Here is a 23,962-nt window from a genome sequence, read left to right as displayed (position 1 = left end):
AAAAGCTGTCCTTGTATACGAAAAGATATAAATACAGTGTTGGTTCTATAACTCGGAGGCTTATTTCATGTAAATCACTATAGAGTCTAACAACTTTTCCAATGGTGTGTTTATACATAAGACTTTTTATGTAGCTTTTCACAACAGTTCAGTTTTGAAACAAGCACTTTCAGGTTAACGTGTGACAGAGCTGTTATGAAAAGTTTGCAAACAGAACTAGTATATTTGAAAAAGGGAAACCAACAATATATCTGTTTTTAATCGGTCACTCTGATATTATGTTACCGTAATAAACAACATCACATCAAAAGGATTAATTTCACAATACCTTGTGTTGAAACATATTATTCATAAGTGTATATTTGTTCAGAAAACATTAAAAGTTTTAGACCTAATGGCTTTCTTGGCTAAGTTGTTAAGCAAAAATTATATAGACAAAGGATAAATGTGAAATTTTGAAAAAAAAATCTAAATTAATATGAGGAGGTAAATAATGCGTTGGAGGTTTTCCAACATATCAGTGACTTTTTATGTTTTTCTAAATATTTTATTAACACTAATTTTTCTGGAGCAATGACCTACAGAGTTACCCATGGCCAAGCATAAAAATGTTGCCCTTGTATATTTACGGTTTGCTCTCCACATCTCTCTGAAATCATAATTTTAAAAACACACTTTTAATGTTCATCATACACAGATGTTATACATTTATTTTCCATCCAAGAAAAAAATTTCACACTATTTTGTAACTGGTCAGGATCAGGTAAGAATTGAACCTCGTTTTTGTTTAAATAATATATTATATTTTATGTTTAATCCATACCGTGTTATTACAAATTCTGAATAACTTACTTGTACTTTAAAATAATTTGGGACGATCGACATAGAATACATAAATAACGTTTGTTCTGTCGCTGTTACAAATTATTATGCTATATGAAATCCCTACAATTCAACAAGCCTGGTATGGCCAGGTGGTTAAGGTGTTCGACTCCTAATCTGAGGGTCGCAGGTTCGAATCCTCGTAACACCAAACATGGGGGCGTTACAGGGTGATGGTCAATCCCACTATTTGTTGGTAAAAGAATAGCCTAAGAGTTGGCGGTGGGTGGTGATGACTAGCTGCTTTCCCCTTAGTCTTTCACTTCTAATCTAGGGACGACGTGAAATACTGGTTTGCGTCCCGGAATACGGATCGTGAAGATCAAGCGTCGCACTCGCGACACATCTCCCGACATGCTCTGTGGATGTGTTATTATTGTGACAGACAATTTCGGATGTCAGCTAGGCAGCAGGAACTGATGAGCAGTTTTGCGACTTCTATTTATAATCTAGTTAGTACATGCAATAGTTATTACAAAACTTGAACCTATTAATGTTATTACGAAATTAAAAGTATTTTCCAACAATGTCGTCTGACCCTCTTCTTCCTTTTTCAGGTAATGAAAGGATTTTTCAGCTTCAGTCTAAAGTTCGCTTTTGTAATAATTTCACTGCAATGAAAATGAAACAGTTTTGTTTGTTTCTGGATATTCACACAGTTTTACACAAGACTTAAGCATCCCTGATTTTGAAATGTTAAAGTAGTAGAAAGACAGCTAGTTAACATCTACTGGAAACTCTTAGGGTATTATAAAACACAAGTCACTTGTGAAAACAAACAAAACAATAAACTAGAAAAATGTAACTAAAATTTCAAAGAAAAATAAACCAAACATATTTTACAGTTTGACACTTTTAACGGTCCGGTATGGCCAAGCGCGTTAAGGCGTTCGACCCAAAATTCGAGGGCCGCGAGTTCGAATCCAGGACGCACCAAACATGCTCGCCCTCCCAGCCGTGGGTACGTTATAATGTTACGGTCAATCCCACTATTGATTGGTAAAGAGTAGTCCAAGAGTTGGCGGTGGGTGGTGATGACTAGCTGCCTTCCCTCTAGTCTTACACTGCTAAATTAGGGACGGTTAGCGCAGATAGCCCTCGAGTAGCTTTGCGCGAAATTTAAAAACAAAACAAAGAAACAGATCATTGGGCTGTGGATTTATGAACCATAGTACTGATCAAACTCAATATAAGGGTTTTTGGATATCCTAACAACTAGAAACAGAAATTAAATACAAAACTTCAGTGCAGCTATAATGTGATAACATCTCAGTGAAAACATAAAGAAATTGCAAATATTTCGTGAAAAAATAGTAATGACCCTGTCAGTATTCAGCCAACTTAAATTCATCAGAACAAAAGTTCAAATTAATAAAAACAAATAATTTTCTGATGAACGTAATGGAAATACAATTTTTACTATCACTAACTTTACACGCTTTCCTGATATTTCCGACAGAATCGACTGTCAGTGACTTTATCAAGCCAAGTCCTTCTTCTCAAATAACTCCATTATGTGCTTGACGAGAATAGAAACATTTTAAACTGATTTTAGAATCAATGTGTCCAAATAAGGTGGAAAAGCCCCTGGTGCAAAAACTTTCCAAGTAGGTCTTTCACTCTCCCTCTCTGTCTCGAGATATGGAGACGTGTATACAAGAGTATTAGCCCCTAAATCTAGTGATGACCTTGTTCCGGTTTATCACCCCTCTCTCTCAAATGTAAGATAAATAAATGGACCTTTTATCAAGAAAGGCTGTTAAGAGATACGACTAAAATTGCTCGAAGTTCCCTTAAGGCATGTCTCGTCTATCTAAGAAATTCTTTTACATCCGGGTGTGGATTTAACTGTTTTCACTGATAAAATATAAACTCTGATGCAGGAAGGACAGCGAACATATCTGTACACATATCCAAACTACTGAAAAGAAAAGAAAAATAGATAGACTGTAAGGAATAGAAATTGGTAAATTATATATTTAAGAAACCTCAAATTTAAAAGTCAACCACAGGACTTCAGTCTTAACTCAGTGATGTCGAGAAACCCACTTGTTGAGAAATATATATGCAAAAACGGCTCGTTTGGGTTGAGAAAATATTTTACATAGAAGAGCGAACAACGTTTCCACCTTCTTCGGTCATCGTCAGGTTCACAAAGAAAGAGGTAACTGACCGGAAGCTGACCACATGTTTGAAAGGGGTTGTGTAACTGGGTGTCGGAATGTAGAGGGCGGTATTAGATGTTTGAATATACAATTTTATTTTATTTATTTATTAATATATATATTAATACATGACCGAAGAAGGTCGAAACGTTGTTTGCTCTTCCATGCAAAATATTTTCTCAACCCAAACGAGCCGTTTTTGCATATATATTTCAGTCTTAACTGTCATTTACGTACTTTCATAATTCTGATATATGAAATTATAATACTATTTTTAAAGTAAATATCTTGAAATATTTTAAGTAATGAATACAAAATAAAAACATGAAAGAAAAGCATTTTTTTTACTGAAAATCGAAGCTAATTACGCATCCTTAAATTTCTATCAAACGTAAAATAAACACTTCTGAATATGTTATTACATGTTTTGTTGCCAAGTAATGAATTCGTTCAGGACTTATGTAGGAAGCACTAAACTACAATTATAATATAGCTCAATAAACACGAATCAACTGCATGCTGCAAAAAATATACGAATTGGCTCATATACTGTTGGGGCCCCGACATGGCTAGGTGGTTAGGGCGTTCGATTCGCAAGTGAGGTTCGGGAGCTCGAATCCTCGTCCTACCAAACATGTCGCCCAAGAGTTGGCGGTGGGTCGTGATAAATAGCTGTAATTCACTACTAAATTAAGGAAGTGTAATTTAAAACAAATCATATGCTGTTGCCCGATACGCAGAGGCGCCGAAGAAAATATTTTGTTCGTTTGTTGTTTAGCGAAAAGTTACACAATAGCCATCTATGCTTCGCCATTCGCGGGTACCAAGATTTGATGTTTAATGTCATAAACTCTGATACTTGCCGCTAAGCAGTCAAAGTTCACCAAAGAAACTGAAGCTCTATATGCTTTTCTTTCAAGCATAGAAATAGCTAATAATTTATAAAACAAAGCAAGAAAAAGTGAACTTTTCATTGTGAAGTATATAACCTTTTTGTTCATCAGATGGAAACGACAGATTAATTAAAAACACATACACCATGGCAACAATTGTAAACACATTTAATGACAAGTTCCATCAACAGGTCTTTATACGAATGTATATTCTTTGAATGTATATTTCTTCTACAGCTCATTAATCAAGAAATGTGTATAACCCATAATCCTGAGAGACTGTATTACACACGTGTAAAATCTGTGTCTTCTTTGAGCATAAATTACACAACTTTTCATGAATGTGCATTTCACTCGTACATAGCTTCCACTTCACGAGCTAATCAATAAGCTGAGACGAAAGTCGAAAATAATGTGATCGGTAAAATAGAGGAATCATATGTCCCCACTCATACATTGATTTTGAACAAACACAAACTTTGTTTTTGTTTGTTTGTTTGTTTTTGAATTTCGCACAAAGCTACTCGAGGGCTATCTGTGCTAGCCGTCCGTAATTTAGCAATGTAAGACTAGAGGGAAGGCAGCTAGTCATCACCACCCACCGCCAACTCTTGGGCTACTCTTTTACTAACGAATAGTAGGATTGACCGTCACATTATAGCGCCCCCACGGTTGAAAGGGCGAGCATGTTTGGCGCGACGGGGATACAAACTTTGTATAAACTGTCATATATTACAGCAGTAAAAGCCATTATATGTACGTGTGTGTTTTGGTACGTATCTTAGGTAAAAAAGGCACAAGTGAAACTCTGAAAAAATGGAAAAAAATTAAAGGTGAATTACGATCAGAAACGGATACTGTGCCCCATACAACGAAGAAATTGGGCAATGTCCTTGCGCCCCGCAAAGTAGTCTTAAGTCGTTGTTGAAGTTCCCCATATTCCCGTTTCTTCTTCTTTTGAAAGGCAGTCCAATGGTATTTCTTGCTAGTAAGTCAACAATGGTAGCCTTATCTTGAAATACTCGTATAGCCTTGATACACTTCCATGCAGATGAGTGATGGTGTCCTATGAAGTGGAAGAATCTGCACTGCCATCCTTCACACTGGCTGTTTGTCATTAAATATGTGTCATCATGACCATTCTACAGTTATGAGTAAAATCGGGATGGACAACGGTGCAGGTTGATTACTGGGTCACGTGTACGTCATGAAAGATATGTGCCACTGACGTAGGTGTTGTCGAAGTAGTCTAAAAGTCCCAAGGCAACTGGTGGGCAAGTATTCTGAAAGCGACATAAACTGGCAGGAACACCATCGACAGGCAGTTGGGCAAGTGAATCAAGTTCCCACAAAACTGTCAAAAGGTTTTGCCACCTCTGGTGGTGTTGGACCAGTTCTTGAACTTTTCTCCAGGTGTTCTGGTAGAAAATTTGTCTTGTGTGATTGTCTGGTACAAGTACAGTGCTGATGGCCTGAATGGCAGCTTGTTCGGAGTAATCTAGGATAGTAACTGGGTTAGAAACCTGGTCCAGTTGTTGACAACGGGCCATTACTTCCTGCAGAAGTTATTCATAAGTATCATTAGTTTTGGTTTGAATGAAAGCATAGACAGAAGAAATGGATGGATTTATCACCAAAGGGTACACTGATGACCTAAAGTTAGAGGAAGTCAGTTTTTGCCATAGCGAAGTTCTCGTCGATCATCCAGTTATCAGCAGTTAACAGTAGTTGAAGAGCAGCATGGGTACCAGATTCAGAGATCCTTCCATCGGTATCTAGTCCGCTGTAGTAGAACAGGAACGATTGTACTTTGGACCTGGATGTTGTGGTCTGTTCTCCCCCGAATTGTAAATTTTCAAGAAAGGCAGGTTCTTGGGGTATTTGTCTGGTGCATTGGTTGTGCAATTATCTTTAATAATATCTGAGTCTGGATTTGATTTGGTTAGTTCGTTTGGCGTTTCATGGCGCAAAGCAATTAACTGAGCTATCTGCGTCAAACATCCAGTAAAAAATTAAAAGTAAAGTAAAAGTATTAAAATTCGTAAAAAGGAATCAAAACAAAGTTTAATTTTTGAATTGAAAACATAAGTAACATTAAATCCAATTTTTATATCTAGTCTACAGTGGTAAGAGAGAAACTACAGTAATACAAGTTGTAAAGGATTTCCTCTAGCATAATTTTAATTATCATAACTCGCCAGGATGACTAACAGGTAAATTCCAACATCAGCATTAGTCATCTGAAGTTGGCCTTTCCAGTCCTAGTTTCGAGCTATTTGACGTTACAACTATTTCCTAATTTCATATCGAACTAGTTGTACTTTAAAAAGGAATCATATTAAAAAAGGCCTAATTTATGAATTAAAAACTTAAATAATGTTAAAAAATTAATGGCCTTTAAAAAACTAAAAACATTTGTAAGGTGGACAATGTCACCATTGCCAATAACACTGTCCAACGTTATGGACAAACCTAGAGACAAAACATGTCTAAAATGATGTCGTCGTTGAGAGTCGTAACGACGGCATGACAGTTAAAACACTGTGACCAATTTAATGTGGCTTATGTCCAATGTGACCTGAGTCGACTGCCAACTGGCACGGAGCCGAGTCTTGAATAATGGTTCGAAAGATGTTAGGCAATAGAAGGCAATACTTCTAATCAGGAGTATCTGCCTCCTTCACTGAGGAAGGAAAACACTATCCCATGTGGGCTGCTGTGGTAAAGATCCAAGGTTTGAAGCATACATTAAAAAGAGTTGCAAACGACGAAGGTACAGAGGGGTTCATGGGATTTCGTGTACAAACTATGGACTGGAGAAGTGCAGAAAGCCCCCGTGCAGAGCCAAAGCCCCAGATGGTGAACAAGGTCCAACATTTTCAAGGCCGAAGTCTTGGCAGAGCCATAGACCAGAGACCCATAATCTAGTTTTGATTGAATAAAGGCACAATAGATGTTTAGCATGGGACATGAATCTGCCACCCAAGAGGTGGAAGAGAGGAAATAGAGAATGTTCAGTGCCCTTGTACATTTGACATGTAGTTGATTGATATGTGGAATAAAGTTCAGCTTACAGTCAAATATAAGCCCCAAGAACTTTACCTCAGGGACCACGGGAATTACAACTTCACCAATACGAAGTTCAGGATCATGGTGAATACTCCACTGATGCAAAAGTGCTGCAAACAGTTTTGGAGAGAGAAAGGTTGAAACCGTTTGCTGTGGTCCACTTCAGTAAATGATTGAGGGCAGTCTGTAACTGTCGCTCAATATATCTCATATTTGACGACTCACACGAGATATGGAAGTCGTCGACAAAGAGACCATTTGCAACTGTAGGGGTAGTTGTCCACTGATAGTATTAATTTTTATAATAAAAAGTATGACACTGAAGACACAGCCCTGAGGGACTCCAAGTTCCTGTTGGAAAGAATGGGAAAGTGTCGAACCCACAATGACCTGGAATCGCCGATTCATTTAAAAATGTTTTATAAAAATTGGTAAATTGCCATGCAACCCATACCAATATAGGTCTTGTAAGATACCATACCACCACGTTGTATCATAAGCTTTCTCAAGGTAAAATATACAGAAATAAGATGCTGTTGCTTGAGAATGGCTTCCTCGATTGATGTTTCAAGTTGAATCAGGAGGTCCATGACGGAGCACTGTCTTCGGAACTCATACTGAGTGGCTGAAAGGAGACCGTTTGATTCGAGGAACCAAACAAGACGAGAATTAATTGTCCTCTTTAAGATCTTACAGAGACAGCTCGTCAAAGCAATTTGATAGTAGTTCAAAGGAAACTTGGTATCCTTCCCAGGTTTAAGAAAAGGGAGTACAATAGCATGGCGCCAAGCATCGACAAAATCATTCTCCTGCCAGATCCAGTTAAAAACAACCAGAAGAATAGCAAGAGAGGCAGGAGAGAGATGGTGCAACATCTAGTAATGAATATCATCAGGCCCAACTGATGTACTGCTAGACTGATGAAGAGCAAGTTCAAGTTCCACCAATGTAAGGGGCGATTAAAGTCATAGAGACGTTCAGCCCGAAAGGAAAGAGGCAATCGTTCTGTCCGTGTTTTGATGGCTACGAAGGTGGGGGATGAAGCAGACGTGCTAGATGCATGATAAAAGCTTTCGCCGAGAGTATTGGCGATGCTCTGGGCATCAGCAACCTCTTGGCCATCAGAGAATAAGATCAAAAGGGAGCAGAAATATACTGGCCACTAACCTTTCGAATTTTGTCCCATATAACTTTGAAACTGGTAATAGAAGAAATGCTAGAGGTGTATTTAATCCAATATTTATCCTGGTTTTGACGTCTGACTTGCTGAGCATATGCACGGACTTGCTGAAATGCAATGCAGTTTAAAAATGTGGGATACCCACGAAAGGTATTCCAAGCCTGTTTTTGAGCTTTTCTTGTCATGTGGCAAGCAGGATTCCACCAAGGACGAAGATACTGTGGGAAACGTGTCGATGTTTCAGGAATATATTGAGCAGCTTTATTGACAATAGTCAGTTACTGCTGCCACACAGTCATCTATCGATGGCTTACACACGATGGCAGGTTCAAGTTTTGAGAGAGTGGTGAAAGGTCAATTAGCCTGACTCAATTTCCATCGAGGCACGCGAGTCGTATGACATCGACCACGGCAGTCAATCTCTCTCAAAATGATTACTGCTCCTTGGATTATTATCGACTCTCCAAAAAAATTAAGCGAAAAGTGAAGGGAAGCAGATAGAAAGATCAATAGCAGTAAAAAACTGACTAGATGCATGAAAATAAGTATAAGAACCAGTATTGAAGAGAGACAGGTTGTGGTCCGAGAGCATATTCTCTATAGCACGACCTCTCTCATCAATACTGGTACCACCCCAGAAGGGATCATGTCCATTAAAATTTTCCAATAGTAAAAAGGGGGATTGTAACTGCTCAACGAGGGTATCAAGGTCTGACTGATTATAAATCTCTACAGATAGAGAGAACAAATAGTGATGGTATGACCCAAGGAAACATGGATGACTACAGCCTCCAAGGGTGTATCAAGTGACAAAGACAGGGTAGGCACCTGCTGATCAACCAGCAATGCCATCAAACTATGCGCTGTCGTTTCTGTATCAGGAAAATAGCCGAAGGGTGACTGTATCAGCAGGTTTCAGAAACATTTCCTGTAAGGTGAGACACACGGGATGATAAGAATAAATCAAATCCTTAATTTCATTTATATTTGATCGAAAACCTCGACAGTTTCACTGGATCAGAGTAACCATTGTTATTTATGTGGAGGAGAATAAGGTGGGAAGATCTTCCGTTTTCAACTACGTTTTTTTCTTTATTGGACGAACATCTATCATCCTCTCTGGACTTGCTCTGGATTAAATGGGAAGGTCTCTGTCTGTGAACAAAGATTCCAATGACTGAGGGCGTAAACGAAAGGTTGATTTACTTCTTGGGGATGCAAAAGAAGATGGACCCAAGGAAGCACTTGAGCCTGAAGGAAGTGAAACTTGGCAGTCAATAGAAGAAGTGGTAGGGAAAGAGATGGAAGTAGAAATAGATGCATCAACTTTTTTTAATTATGGAGGGCACAATATTCTGTTAAAAGCATGGAAAGATATGTCTGCACTCCAACTGTGGTAGTGGAATGGAGTGTAGCAGCATATGTCCGAGATGGCGTTGAGGACAATAATTTCCGAGTATCTGGGTAGGTGATATTATCAACAGTCTTTAAGCGTTGCACGTCTTTCTCTTCTACCCATTTGGGGCAAGAAATAGAGTCAAAGTGGTGTGGGCCACTACAGTTAACACAGTGTGGTTCCAGGTTGCACTCGTAAGTGTCGTAGTATTTACCACCACAACGAGTACATATCAAGGAACCACGACATGATGCTTATAAGTGACCAAACCATTGACAATAGAAACATCCGAGAAGGCTAGGGATGTAAGGCCTATCATGCAGTTCAGATAACTTGCTTTGACTGTGGCAAAAGGACGTGGTGATGTAAACGTTAATATGAGAATATTGATAAGATCCGTAATTCCGTCTTTATGAGTAAAGATTCGGCGCCTTACAGTCATGACTTCGCTGGAGAAACCAGCTAGGATTAGTGACTCGGGAATGTTCTTTAAATCCCTCTCAACTGTGACTCCTCTAGAAGAATTCAAAGATGCATGGGGGAGTAATCCCAATGCGTATATCCCAAATGGCCTTTGATTTAAAGAGGAGTCTGGTATGTTGTGATGAAGATGTTTCCACCAAAATGTCTCCAGAGTGCAACTTCATCACTGATTTTGTTGAGCCAGCAAGTCCCTCTAATCCTTTTTGAATGAAAAATGGAGACATCTGCCCCAAGGATTTAAATAAGGAATGGATAATCAGAAATCGAGGTGCAGAATTTGGTTGTGATATTGACTGTACAACAGCTTCGCCCATGCGTGGTCGTTTTTCAATGATCTGTTTTTTGATTTTTATTTATCTTGTCAGAAAGAGGGGTATACATAATAAAGAAGCTATATTTCAGTACCCGCTGAACCCACCCAGTATGCAGCTCTACAGGGGACGCACTACAGTGTCAAATAAGGACACTGCAGCAATGGCAGGGTTTTGTGAGCACTATATCCAAACACCAGCGTCAGATATAATGTCCGCAACACCTGTTGAGAACATCCAACACTGGTACTTGGTTGACCCTGGCTGAAATGGACCAGTCGATTGATCTTAATGAGTCCACCCCAAGGCCGCTCGTTTACAGGAATTCATGGCAAAAGTGGTGTGTTGGGTTGAACCCCTCAACCACCAGGATCCTCACCTCCCTTTCACCAATTGTCACGCACGGCAACCTCATAGGTGGATGTTTGGATTCAAGAGGAGGTAAACTGCTTGATGTGAGATTTGGTCTCATTATGTTCTGTGAATATTTCTTGCTTTTTTATTTCATTAGAAGCAACTTTCATTCAACAGATGATTGAAGATGGTGAAGAATGGTTTTGGTTGTGTGACATTATGAGCTTAGGCACCAATTTTCTGCTCGTAACGTCTTCAGATCTACTTTAATTTCATATGAGAGGTTTAATCTGAAGGACGGCGTATTTCCACCGCTATATGAGCAGTAACTCTGCAGTCACCTTTTTTACTTTAATATATTTTAGTATTTCCACAATATTGTCTGTAACCCGAATTTTAGTATTTCCACAAGGTTGTCTGTAACCCGAATTTTGTTTTTGTTTGTCTAGATTGACTTAGTTGCCATTTAAAAAAAATCAATTTACACTCTGTGTTGTTTAGGTGTTAAACAAACATGATGTGTTACCTCTATAGATATTTATAGGAGTAAATTTAAGGTGTATTTGTGGCCCGGCATGGCTAGGTGGGTTAAGGCGTTCGACTCGTAATCTGAGGGTAGCGGGTTCGAATCCCCGTCCCACCAAATATGCTTGCCCTTTCAACCGTGAGGACGTTATAATATGACAACCAATCCCACTATTCGTTGGTGAACGAGTAGCCCAAAAGTTGGCGATGACTAGAGGGAAGGCAGCTATGTATTTTTAACAATGAAAAGTTATGCACGTTTTTTTCTGTCTTTATAAGTTTGAAGTTATTATCATTCTGATTGAGAAACACCGATAATCCACAATAATCTACAATATTTTGAATTTGTTAAAACATGCTAAAATAATAAAGTGGATGAAAAACATGACATCTAGTTTAAAGTAATCACAAAATATTCAGATGTCATTAGGTGGAACAAATCAACGTATAGTCATCAGGCGAATCAACTTGAACCATAAGATAAAACAAGTCAACTTATTATCAAGACAAATAAGTGAAAGAAGTTAATTAATTTTCATCTGGTGAAACAAGTTCACTCGTATAATCAGACAAACCACACTAACTTGTTAACATCACCGGAATAAAACTGTAAACCAGATTCATTGAACACAGTAAAAACATCTTGCCATGTTTACCACCATTGCAACTAAAAAAAACCTTCTATTTATATTAAAAACTATGAAAATTTGAACTAAAAACCACACATCAATAAACGAAAACTCAAGGAACACCACAATCCTAGACTAAACCAAGACCTCGTGGTGCTAAGATACCTTTATTAAGCTGTCAAGCAATCTCCAGTCATGTGATCTCTTTGTTTCATATTGTTTACATATATTCCTGTTTGTGTGTAAACTACTTGCACTTGATAATGACATGTGCTGCTATGTTAACCTTGTAATAAAGTATTCTTCATTACTCATTCAAGACGCCTTCAGACTCTAGAATCTCGATGTGTAAATAAGATTAATATAAAACCTGTAACTGACAAAAGGTACGGTAAGGCTATGAAGAAAATAAACTATTTAATTATAAGATAATGCACATCGATTACTAGAAATTTTGGTACATAAATGAAATCCTACGTGACGCCAACAATAATCGATTTGTTCAAATATATAAAGAACCTAACTACATATTTCTTTGGATCTATGAATTAAAATTATTTACTTATTATACGGATGCTAATTCAACAAAAGGATGGGTATCCATGCCTCGAATCCATTAATAACATCACTGGTCCCGAGTATGCTGAAGTGATATACTTTATCAAATTTATTATTGTACTCTTTGTGTCAAGATTTCAGTTACGTTCGTCTACTACTCTTTGCGGTAGTGCATTGTTTTATACTTTGCTATGTCTCTACATAAACAGTTTTTCCATTGTTTCTTCTACGTCCAAACACTTTTATATTAATCATCATTTCTTCATTTCTCGACGTATTTGACTTACCACTTTGTAGTATGTACCTTGGTCCAGTACTTCCAGATATCTTTTTAATTTTCTTTCGATTTAGGCCTTTTAAAGGATTTTATGGGGTCAAAAGCCAAATAACCTAAAAAATGTATATTTTGGGTTCCTGTGCGATCAAATTTACATCACTCAAGACGAACATTGGAACAAATATAAATTTTCATGCACCCAACACATTGTCACATAATAAAGTTGGATTTACCCTTTTGAATCTTTTTAGAGAGTCATAGCTGACAAAAAATATTAATTTTGTAGGGTTTTGTCAATTACTTGGTCATATTTTGATCAATTTGCATGGGATTTCCCATATGGAAAACAAAAATGATGGACTTGCTCATTTTTAGTAAATATGGTGGGGGAAGAGGGTTAAGACGTCATAAAAAGCCTAATTTTTAAAGTTTTTTGATAAAATATTTCGCTGTATTTCGGCAAATTTACGTTGGGTTTGATACAAAGATATTTTTTTATAGATCCCATACAGTTACGTAGAAAAATGCAAGATATGGTTATTTTAGAGAGTGAAATGTTTATTTTAAAAACGTAATATTAGGGGTTTTGTTCCATATGTAGTCTTGTTTCTATAAATGTACGTGAAATATGTTATAAAGATATTCTTTGCAGGTCCCAAACATTGATATAGTTTTGGAATTTATATTGCTTCATCAATTTCTCAGCGGGAAAACAACAATTTGGGGTTTTCGTGAACTATTTATGTGTATATCAACCAACATACACAACGTGAACTATTCATGTGTATATCAACCAACACACACAAGGTTCAGTACAAAGATGCCTTCTTGCAGTGAGGCAGACAGTTTTGGACTTCTCATTGTTTTTCGTGATTTTTCTCATGTTAAGATTGGTAAAGCTGTGAGCGCGTGACAAAGACGTGTTACATTCGCTCGCGAATGTTGGCCTCTTTAATTTTTCTTCACATTCTGTGACTTTTGTAAGTTACGGATTTTGTGTTGGTTTCCGTGGTTTATTGAAATGTATAATTCATTTTGTTGTAAATACAATAAAATAAAATATATTAAAAATACGCCTAACTGTAATATCAAATAAACGTACACTAATTACCAGTGATCACTCTTTTACCACTGACCCCTTAATTACTAGTTGCTTATTCTTTTAATAAAGCATCTGGTCAAGTTTGACCAATGGTGGCTTTTACAGTTAAAAATTGGTAAATTTCTTTGTAAATATGGTACATAACTATAGTTTTATATCTACAAAGCTGTAAAGAACTGGCTTCACTCATGTAGCTTTAAGCATTTGAAAATATTTGGACGATCATCCAAGCATTACGAACTATTAGTTGAAAATTCATACATGTGTGATCATCAGACGCTAATGTGGATGTGAAAAAATACCACCTCAGTTTACTCTATGCTTTACCTGTAGCCGTAAGTAATGAAAATAAAATATTACAAGTTAGCAAAAATCGCCGAATTTCCTTGTGGTTACATCAAGGCAGACATGCAGTAGTATGTTCTAAGTAACAGAAGACATTTTAAAACAATATATATGGCTCATGTTTGTATATATTACATTTAATGTAAATACAGTTCAATTTACGAGCTAAGAAACTTTACATCGACAAGTTGACGTATTTTAATGAATTAGAAATATATTAAGAGTTCTCTCAGTAACTTAACCTTAAAGTTCGGTGTAGTTCTGAACTAACACTATGAATTGATACTTTTATGGCATCAGATAAAATTTGAAAATATTGCTTTCGAAGGATAAGTTTCAGCTTGTGTGTTATATGACTAAACGTTCTCACAATATGAAGGTTCTAATTGAAGGTACGCTATCCTCAGGTCTCGATGAATCTTTACTCACTGTTTTCTATTGGAATCTCATGATCCTAATGGAAGCCTTGTCTGAAAAATTTTAATCTTGGCTGACAGCAGTTCCACGAGTTAAACAAATTAGTCTTTGTTTCAATAGCGTGATAAGAAAAGTCTAAAAGAGGTACCAGATAAGATGGAGCCAAGACCCAATTAGTAAGATTATATATAATTCTTTCCTCGTAACTGGATGAAATTTAGCGTTGCATTAAAAAGAGTAAGCAGCTGTTGGAAATGAAAGATTAGGTCATAGAATATATCGAAGGAAAACTCAATTACTGTTGATCTATGAATATAAAACACCACATGTTTTTCTGCTTGTTTGTGTTGTTCTTAGAACTTCGGAAATATTCAAGCAATTATTCTAAACGTTGACGATGAAGTCAAAGCAGTCATTAACAGTAGTAAGTGTATACAGTCGTTAAGTATTACGATCTTTAGATTCGCAACGCTTTTTGCCTAACGAATATCACGCAAGTTTTAACTCGAGAATTTATCGACTATTTTTCACTACTTATATTCGCTACCATCTTCACATCAGTTGCTAACATTGTTTATTACATTACAAAACCTAGAAATCAGCGTTTGTATAAATAAAAACGTTAGAAGGAATGTGTATTAAAAACAATGCAACATCTCCGAACTGTTTGACTGACGCAGGTGAAATATCAAATGAAGTTTCTATTCTCAAGAAGTAAACTAAAGACGATCCTAGATAGTGACATTATAACGGTTTAGATTTCATTATTAGAAATTAACTGGCGAGACATCTTGAGAGAGTGTATCTGATCACCTAAGCCTGACTCTTTGGAAGCCTTTTTGTACCAGAGGAGAAAAAAAAATCAGTACCAAATACAGAAGACGATAAAGATGAAAACATGTATTTGGCGCCTGTTTCTTTAGATATATGTATACAGGGAGACTACAGATAACTACGCTTTTGACTGAATTCTAACTAGTGTTGCTAGAAAGAAGCACAAATAAAATTTCTTTTGTTCATTTTTTGTGTTAACAACATAAATCACAATAATCCCTATTTCTCTTTAATAATTTCGTGTTAATATTATATGAGAGACAGTACGCAGCATTGTTGAGCAGAAAGATTGCTTTTATTATTTTTCAGTTTATAATATGCTGAAGAACATAACAGGACTTTTTATAATGCGATATAATGATCAAAAACATGTGGTTGTGTAAAGAAATAACATGTTTTCTGATTATGGGAAGCAACAAGTAATTCCTTTAAAATTATTTTTAACAATCCCAAACGACTGTTTTCAGTTGTTAATGGTTTAAAATTACAAATATTACCACAATTTCTTTATCTTTTGCATTCAAATTCGCTAAAAGGTAATTTAAGTTTTATATTACACTTTACCTTCTGCATTACATAGCTTCTTACTAATCAAATGAAAACCACAACCAGAGAACTCAGAAAGTGAATAAAATCATAATTTGAACAACTTGATTTTATCATGTCTTCACCTGGAATTTACATATATATATGTATTATCTATACATTTTCATCATCTCGTCTAATCAAAATAATTTTAATATTCTGTAACCAGTTGGAAGATTTAATTGTTTTTCTAGTTTGTATAAACAATGCTATAGAATTTCTCCTTAGATTTTTTTAATCATCAATAGGGTGACAGTAGCATCCAATAAATACATCACTTACCTTTAATCTTAACCAATTAGAGAGAGTGGTTGGTTTAGAATTTCGAAAAAAAAATACATGAGGACTATCTTCACTAGCCGTCTGTAATTTAGCAGTGAAAGGCTAAAGATAAATTAGCACTCACCGGTTAGAAGCCAAGCACATTACTATTAGGCTACGTCTGACCCATATTTCTTATTACCTGATCGTAAATATATAATAAATGTAATAAAGGAGGTATATTTTTATACATACGATTCCTATAAACAGACAGCGAAATTAAAAATTCTGGAGGACTACCCGATTCTAGTTTTAAATTTACTGTTTTTTAACTTTAACGTAATGTTCTCTTCTGATTTTTTCCCATCAATATTAAAATGTCCTTTTTCACCATTTAAAGTACTTATATCATAAAATCTTATACTGAGATATTATAACAGTTTGGAAATACTGACCAAAAGAGCTGTGTTGTGAAATACTAGAAGCTGTATCGCACATTACAACCATGGGGACTTTATAATTTGACGGTAAATTCCACTATTCATTGCTAAAAGAGTAGCCCAAGAGTTGATGGGGGGTGGTGATGACTAGTGATGACCCAATTAGTAAGATTATATATAATTCTTTCCTCGTAACTGGAAATGATTAGAATTCTGAGAAAATTCAAGGTTCGAGTCAATGATATACTTATGAACACAAGCCATACTTTCAACTAGAGACGTGTTACAAAAGTGACGGTAAGTCTCGCTATTTAGTTGAGACCATGAAAGAGTTTGAGCTATTTAAATCCCTTTAAAGTGATGTAATTGTGCGTTACAAAAGTGAAACACTTCTACCAAAGGTAAACAAAACTGATAAACAGAAATACAAAGAAAACCCCTGAAACCGGTAAGTTAATCATTCAAACAGCAACCTAACTTTTTATATCTCTTCTCTCCGTAGCTGCAGCGGGTACAGTGAGCAAAATAATTGGCAAACAAGCAAAGAACTAAGGTGAAAGTCTCTGATTCTATATGGAAAACATCGAAATATTTGTGATTCGTAAGGTAGCGAAGAATATAACTGTCAACATTTCAACACCATTAAAGGATTGGCGAAAGTACGTTTTTTTTTTTTTTTTTCTTGTGTGTGTGTAGAAAAACAATATTATGTTTAAATAAGACTGGAGCACCATGCAGACAAACGTTTTAATAACACACTGACTGAGGATTTCCCCCTTTTTGTCGGCGGCTACACACAAATAAAACGGCATTCTTTCATTCTTGATTCCAGTCCAAATCTCGTAGTATATATGTGTGCGTCAAGTATAGTAACCACCTAGTCTACATGCGATGAACAGATACCGTACTGCTTAATTTGTAAGTGTAATGATGAGGGACCGCTTAGGTACAACGTAGACCCGTATCGGTGGTTGAGATAAATTAAGAATTAATTTTTATTCGACCACATCTTGAAATCTTCTTAAGTTAAGTTAAAAACAAAACCGAAATGCTAGTTATTAATTCATATCCGTTTACCAACTGAGTCGAAGCTTATATTCGTGATGGAATGTTTATTTAAAAACGGACCGGATTGCTCATCTAAAGGTCCACAGTTCGCGCCGAGATGCTACTGAGGGCGTTTTGCATGCAGTATTTCCTTATTGATAAATTTTGATTAAAAGTAAGCTTGCTTTATAGATCACAAGTCAGCATAAACGTACACATTAATGGAACTGCCTTGATAACAGAAGACACAATTTTATAAATAAATCCATCGAAAAACTAAAATCTATAATAACTAGACAGCGTTTACCCATCACTTGAATTTTTGTTGTTGTTGTTAACGATATTTTCGCCGTTAATCTGAACAAAACGACAATTGACAGGTTAATCGTAAATCCACACGAGGAGCCACCAGTGTTACAACGACGAAACGAGTTAACCATGACGATATTACAAAATCTTATATTAATTTTTTTTCCATATGAAACTATTACGACATTCTATACTGACATAATTCTTTACCAATGATATCATTGCAACACCTTTTTAACCTAAGCCAATCAGAGTAAGATGTAAATACGTTGCACAATACACACCGTATCTGGGTTTTAATGCTCTTTTTCAACATTTTATTTTTAATCTTTTTTTTTTTATTAACGTAAACCAATAAGAGTAAGGTGTGATCACGTTTCATAATACACACTCTACAAGACTCCAGTCCACCTCACTTTCCAAGTAGTATCGTTCAACGTACATTTCCAGCAGTTGTCAAGTCGTATAACTAGTTTTGCAATCTGCTGAACAAGCGATGTGATATACTTTACTCTTTAAAGAATCCGCAACGATCGCAACTTTTACACCATGGCACTCAGAGCTTGAGAAACTCTTCGTTACTGACAACTTTTAACACCATAAAAACGTTGACACAACCACAGATATGTGGCTACAGAATTAAACGTACGTTTAGAAAAACACATAAAGAAAAATGCCAATACAACAGACCAGTATTGTACAATAACAAACCGTTCAGGTTATTCCTGAATATCTGAGGTCAAATTTGTCATATATGTTTTATATAGTTTTCCTGTCACCTTTTCCTAAGTTTTACATTAAAGCGGATTAAGCTGGGAAAACGGGCCAACTAAACTATTGGGTTAGTATTAAATTCGAAAAATGAAAAACCGGGGTCCTTATACGAATAGACGAAATTATAACATGGGTTTCAATCATAATAAAAATTCAGAAATTAGAAGACGGTCCCTCGTTTCTCATACTCAGATTTTATCCCTTAATAAACATACAATTAATAAAATAAAAAATTGTAATACACGTACCAAACAGCTTATACATTCTAAAAATAATCTTCTTACTGTCCTGTTCTGAAACCGCATACATATAAGTGAGATTATCCTCTTTAATACACGAAACTTGTATTTTTGTATTCAATCCTCTTTAACACATGAAACTCGTATTTTTAAATTCAATCTTCTTTAACACATGAAACTCGTATTTTTAAATTCAATCTTCTTTAACATATGAAACTTGTATTTATATTCAATCTTCTTTAACATATGAAACTTGTATTTATATTCAGTCCTCTTTAACATATGAAACGTATATTTTTGTATTCAGTCCTCTTTAACATATGAAACTTGTACTTTTATATTCAGTCCTCTTTAACATACGAAACTTGTATTTTTATATTTAGTCTTCTTTAACATACGAAACTTGTATTCTTATATTCAGTCCTCTTTAACATACGAAACTTGTACTTTTATACTCATTTGCGTAAGTTTATATAGTTTTGCGCTTAACAACAAACAAAATATTTTTTTCTACGCCTCCGCGTGTCTTACATTATAAAATCCAATCCATAGGTCTCTTGCAGCGTGGATTTTATCGTTGTTAAATTAGCGATTTTATAATTACAATTTATCGCTTCCTACAAAAATACGAATCAAAATAAATAAATAAAACAAAACAGAGTAATTATGAAAATATACAAGTTATCATGCTATCTGGAAAACACTGTGGATCACAAAAGAAAATAAGCCTAGAAAAATACAAAAAACAAAACGGTTAGCCCCCCGCTAGTACAGCGGTATGTCTTCGGATTTACAACGCAAAATCAGGAGTTCGATTCTCCTCAGTGGGCTCAGCAGATAGCCCGACGTGGCTTTGCTATAAGAAAACACACACACAAAACGGTTAACTAAGCAACGACGGTCTATTTGTTATAATATTTTACGTTATCGCTTTCCTTGAGTCGTGACTCGTAATCTCTTACTAAATTACACGATTTTCAAGTGTATACATTTTATACGTACAAAGCTTTTGGGTTATTGTTTGTTTGTTTGTTTGATCTGCAGAGATCTGAGCTTTAAAACGAACAGCGAAAAGAACTGAAATATAGGTTAATTTATGTCTTCAGTTGGTTATGTGATATTCATGAACGTAGCTACACGTAAATTTGAGTTACGCATGCGTAGAGATGTATGAGAGGGACTTTTTCCCCCTTCCACTTCTGTGAATCTGGTGGGGCCTCTATTGGAAAACCTTTGAAGTTTAAACCTGAAATGGCGCGTTCTGGTAATTATTTTTTATGAATATAAGATATATATGTATAATACTAACCATATAGGCAACATAAAGTATCATAATAATTTACGCTTTTATCATTGGTATTTTTATAAGTTTCTTTGATGAAAACCGTTAAATAAAATTTTATATCATAAAAAATTCGTATCATGAATTTTCAGTGTTACGTATAGGCTTATGTATGTCTAGCTTACCTTCAGCGGTTCAACAGTAAGTCTGAAGGCTTATAATGCCAAAAATTGAGTTTTGATACATGTGTTGGGTACAGCACGTATAACTTATTCTGCAGTTTCGTGCTTAACAACAAACCAAGAAAATATTGCCGAGTTATGCCCCTTGTGTTGTACGCAACGCAAGAGAAAGAAGTTTAAATGAATTATAAAAAAAAAAAGTATCTCTCGACTATTTGTCAACCGGGAGATGGCGCAGTCATCTACAACTGTTTCTCAAACACACAGTCCAGACCCAGAAGGGTATCACGAGGCCATTGTAGTGGGTTCGCGAGATCATAAACAAATATTGTAGTGTCTTTACAGTAATTTGTTATAACTCTGAACGTGTGGGTCTTCACAACTTTAAATATTTTCAAAGGGGGAGTAGCAAAAATCTTTTAAACCTCTGATCTACGGTTACTGATTTAAGATGTCGCATTAACGTAATGAAATTAGTGTAAGTTAATCCTGAATAGCCGTGAATAGACGCAAATTTGCGATTCTTAAATATTGATAATCAAAAATAAAAACAAAGTCTAAAATGACTTGTTTTTTAAGCTGTATTAGCATAGATAACTGTGTGACTCAACTGCGAACGTATTAGTTTCAAAAACATCAAGTTGTTTCGTTGCACCAGGAAATGTAAATATTTCATATTTACGGTCTAGAAACCACAAGCTAAACTTACATTTTATTTTGTTCTGTAATACATCTAGCAGTTTTAAACATTGTGATCTTAAACTAATCAAAAATGCTTTTTAAAGAACTGTGAATTGCACGAATAAAGTCAGACTGCACAGGTTTCATGGCGCCTTTTTTGTATGCTTTATATTCTTCTTGTTCATTTCTGTAGATCTGGTTTTTTAATTCCTCATTTAGCATCATTACATTAACCAGTCCTGTCACGACTAAGATATCGTTGAATAAAACGTAATTTTTTTCATGGATGCCTTACTGTATTGTTATTAATTATAACCAAAAAAACATTACCAAGTTCACTTAAAAAGTCTGTAAATATAAATATGTTTATTTTACTAAACATATAATTACTAAGAAAATATGAACGTTAGATCTGACTTTAACATTCGCCAACTGAGTTTTTGTGTATATATAACAAGAAGCTAAAGGAAAACGGAACCATTTTAGCCAGTATTTGATATCTATCTGGCGATTTTAAGTCACGTGTTATTTGTGTTACTTGGACATAACTGTTTTCATATTACACTTCTATTTCAGGCTTTAGTTTTTGCGATGTGCAATATTTTCATTAGTTAGAATTGTAAGCTAATTTTTGTTCTATTGATGTGTTAAGAACTGGTCAGTTTTAAATCAACTTTAAAATATATATATAAAAAACAGCCATTAAAGTTAAACCTAAAACATATACTTAAATAAAAGGAATAAAACATATACCCTTAGAAGTTATCAGATGTTTTTTGTTAGTCTAATTACTGAAACGGATGAGTAATAAAAACTGTTGATACTGTTTCTTACCTTTGTAAACAGTAATCCACAAAGAACTATAACTGTTACCTTACAAACCACACTCTGTTCATGACTAGGTGTTTGCATGGTTTCTGAATTTCGAAAATGTTGAGACGCTATGACATACCACTGATCTGTTTTGTTTACTACGGTGCTTAGACTTTGATCCAGACAAAACTAATTATAGCTAGATCCAAAAATGTCGCACCAGTCAGCCTGTATACAGATGTATACATATATATCTCAATTGTTGGGTTAATTTGGACCAAACGTCTGAAAAGTCAGCTGATTCTAATTGCTTCTTTTTGGAGATATCTAGCTTCTGCCTTCACGCCACCAGTGTCCTTTAAAGAAAACATACATATGTAAGAGATAAAATACAACAATGAATACAAGTATGGAAGAGTTAAAATTAGCCAATTATCAACTACAACTGATATTTACATTTTAAAACTAAAATTTTACTTTTCTATCGCATCACAAATACCTATCTGAGAGAGAAATTCTCTACAGGGAACATACTTGTCGTTCGTCCAGTTCTCAAAAAGCGAATGAGACAGTTTATATCGTATTAAAGACTACATTTCAAAGATTTAACAAAAGACATCTTACGTTTAGTGTACATATTTGTTCTTCTAGTCAATCCAACGCATACCACAATTCAAAATACGGTTCAAATTACATCTCTAGACTTTAATTCGGTATAGAGAGAATATAATATGAAAAATGTTATAATTTTGTTTCATAAACGTTCTTTATAAACCAAAATGACATTTGAAATCATAATTTTTTTTTTATTTCGCGCAAAGCTACACGAAGGCTATCTGCGCTAGCCGTCCCAAATTTTGCAGTGTAAGACTAGAGGGAAAGCAGCTCGTTATCACCACCCACCGCCAACTCTTCTACCAACGAATAGTGGGAGTGACCGTCACATTATAACGCCCCCACGGCTGAAAGGGCGAGTATGTTTGGTGTGACGAGGATTCGAACCCGCGACCCTCAGATTACTAGTTGAACGCCTTAACCCACCTGGAAATCATAAAGTATATTTGTTAGGTCTTTCATTAATTATTTAAATACATGGTTTACTCAACGACGTGCATCGCTTCAGCTTTCCTCAAATTTAAAAAAAAAAAGATAAGTATATTCAAGAAACAATACAAACATCTAAGCATTTCAGCTTTGAAGGTTTGTCTCCCACATGCATGTTTTTTCTTAGTAGGTTTCAGCTCAGAAATATGCATAATTATAATGGAATGCAACAGTAAAAGATAATTAAAAAGCTCCGTTTTTAGTGTGTAAATATCCATTAAAATAACGAGCGAGAACGGAAACACGTGAACGAAATTTAAAGAGACCCGTTCCACCCGAATCCCCCCCCCTTTTGGCTCTGTTTCCAACTTGTTAATAGCGTTGTTTTTTCTTTTGTACGGTTAGTAACATCTATTTAGTATATAAAAATCAGTTTGTTTTAATGTAGTCAGAGCTAAGCTTATTTGATTAAATTTTTCAGAGTCTGTTCACTTTTTCTTAAAAAAGTTGTACGTATCATCGCTATGACGAACGAAGTGTTCGCAAGACAAAATCAGTTTATTAAAGTGAGGCCTATTTAGATATTGTTCTACACAAAAATTCTATGGTCGTCAGTCTTAGCAGATAGTCCTAAATTAATGATCTGATATACCAATCACACAATATACAAGTTTAAAACGGATTTTATTCTGAGATAATTGAGTTCACAGTTTTATTTCACACACACTTATAACTCAAAATATCAGTACAGTCCCACCAGTGACTCAGTAGTAAGTCTGAGGAAGTATAACTCAAAACTTGTGTGATCGATTCCTGCAATGAGCATAGCAGAGAAAGCCAGTTGTACAGCTGACATACAAACAAAATACCAACTGAGAATTGGAT

General features: G+C 35.5%; 1 protein-coding gene and 2 long non-coding RNA genes across 8 annotated transcripts in view; 1 reads left to right on the top strand and 2 right to left on the bottom strand.

The window, feature by feature from the left end:
• The window catches only part of LOC143232609 (tyrosine-protein phosphatase 10D-like), a 119,884-nt gene that overhangs the window by 88,778 nt on the left and 7,144 nt on the right, over nt 1–23,962 (bottom strand). For all 6 annotated transcript variants that reach the window (XR_013017627.1, XM_076468231.1, XM_076468235.1 and 3 more), the window contains one exon: nt 22,055–22,389. Coding sequence is in view for 5 of the 6 variants with exons in the window: in XM_076468231.1 (XP_076324346.1) it covers nt 22,055–22,132 (78 nt within the window). In the remaining variant the exon portion in view is untranslated. The remainder of the gene's footprint in view (nt 1–22,054; nt 22,390–23,962) is intronic.
• Nucleotides 1,310–18,054, bottom strand: LOC143232615 (uncharacterized). Its single transcript, XR_013017629.1, has 2 exons — nt 16,722–18,054; nt 1,310–1,493 (listed from the first exon to the last, which is right to left on the bottom strand). It is a non-coding gene; the product is annotated as an uncharacterized LOC143232615 (long non-coding RNA).
• The window catches only part of LOC143232614 (uncharacterized), a 49,302-nt gene continuing 44,041 nt past the window's right edge, over nt 18,702–23,962 (top strand). Inside the window, exon 1 of the long non-coding RNA XR_013017628.1 lies at nt 18,702–20,339. This is a non-coding gene — a long non-coding RNA (uncharacterized LOC143232614). The remainder of the gene's footprint in view (nt 20,340–23,962) is intronic.

Source organism: Tachypleus tridentatus, chromosome 11, assembly GCF_004210375.1.
Source record: "Tachypleus tridentatus isolate NWPU-2018 chromosome 11, ASM421037v1, whole genome shotgun sequence".
NCBI classification, from domain to species: Eukaryota; Metazoa; Arthropoda; class Merostomata; order Xiphosura; family Limulidae; genus Tachypleus; species Tachypleus tridentatus.
This window is presented reverse-complemented; position numbering and strand designations above follow the sequence as displayed.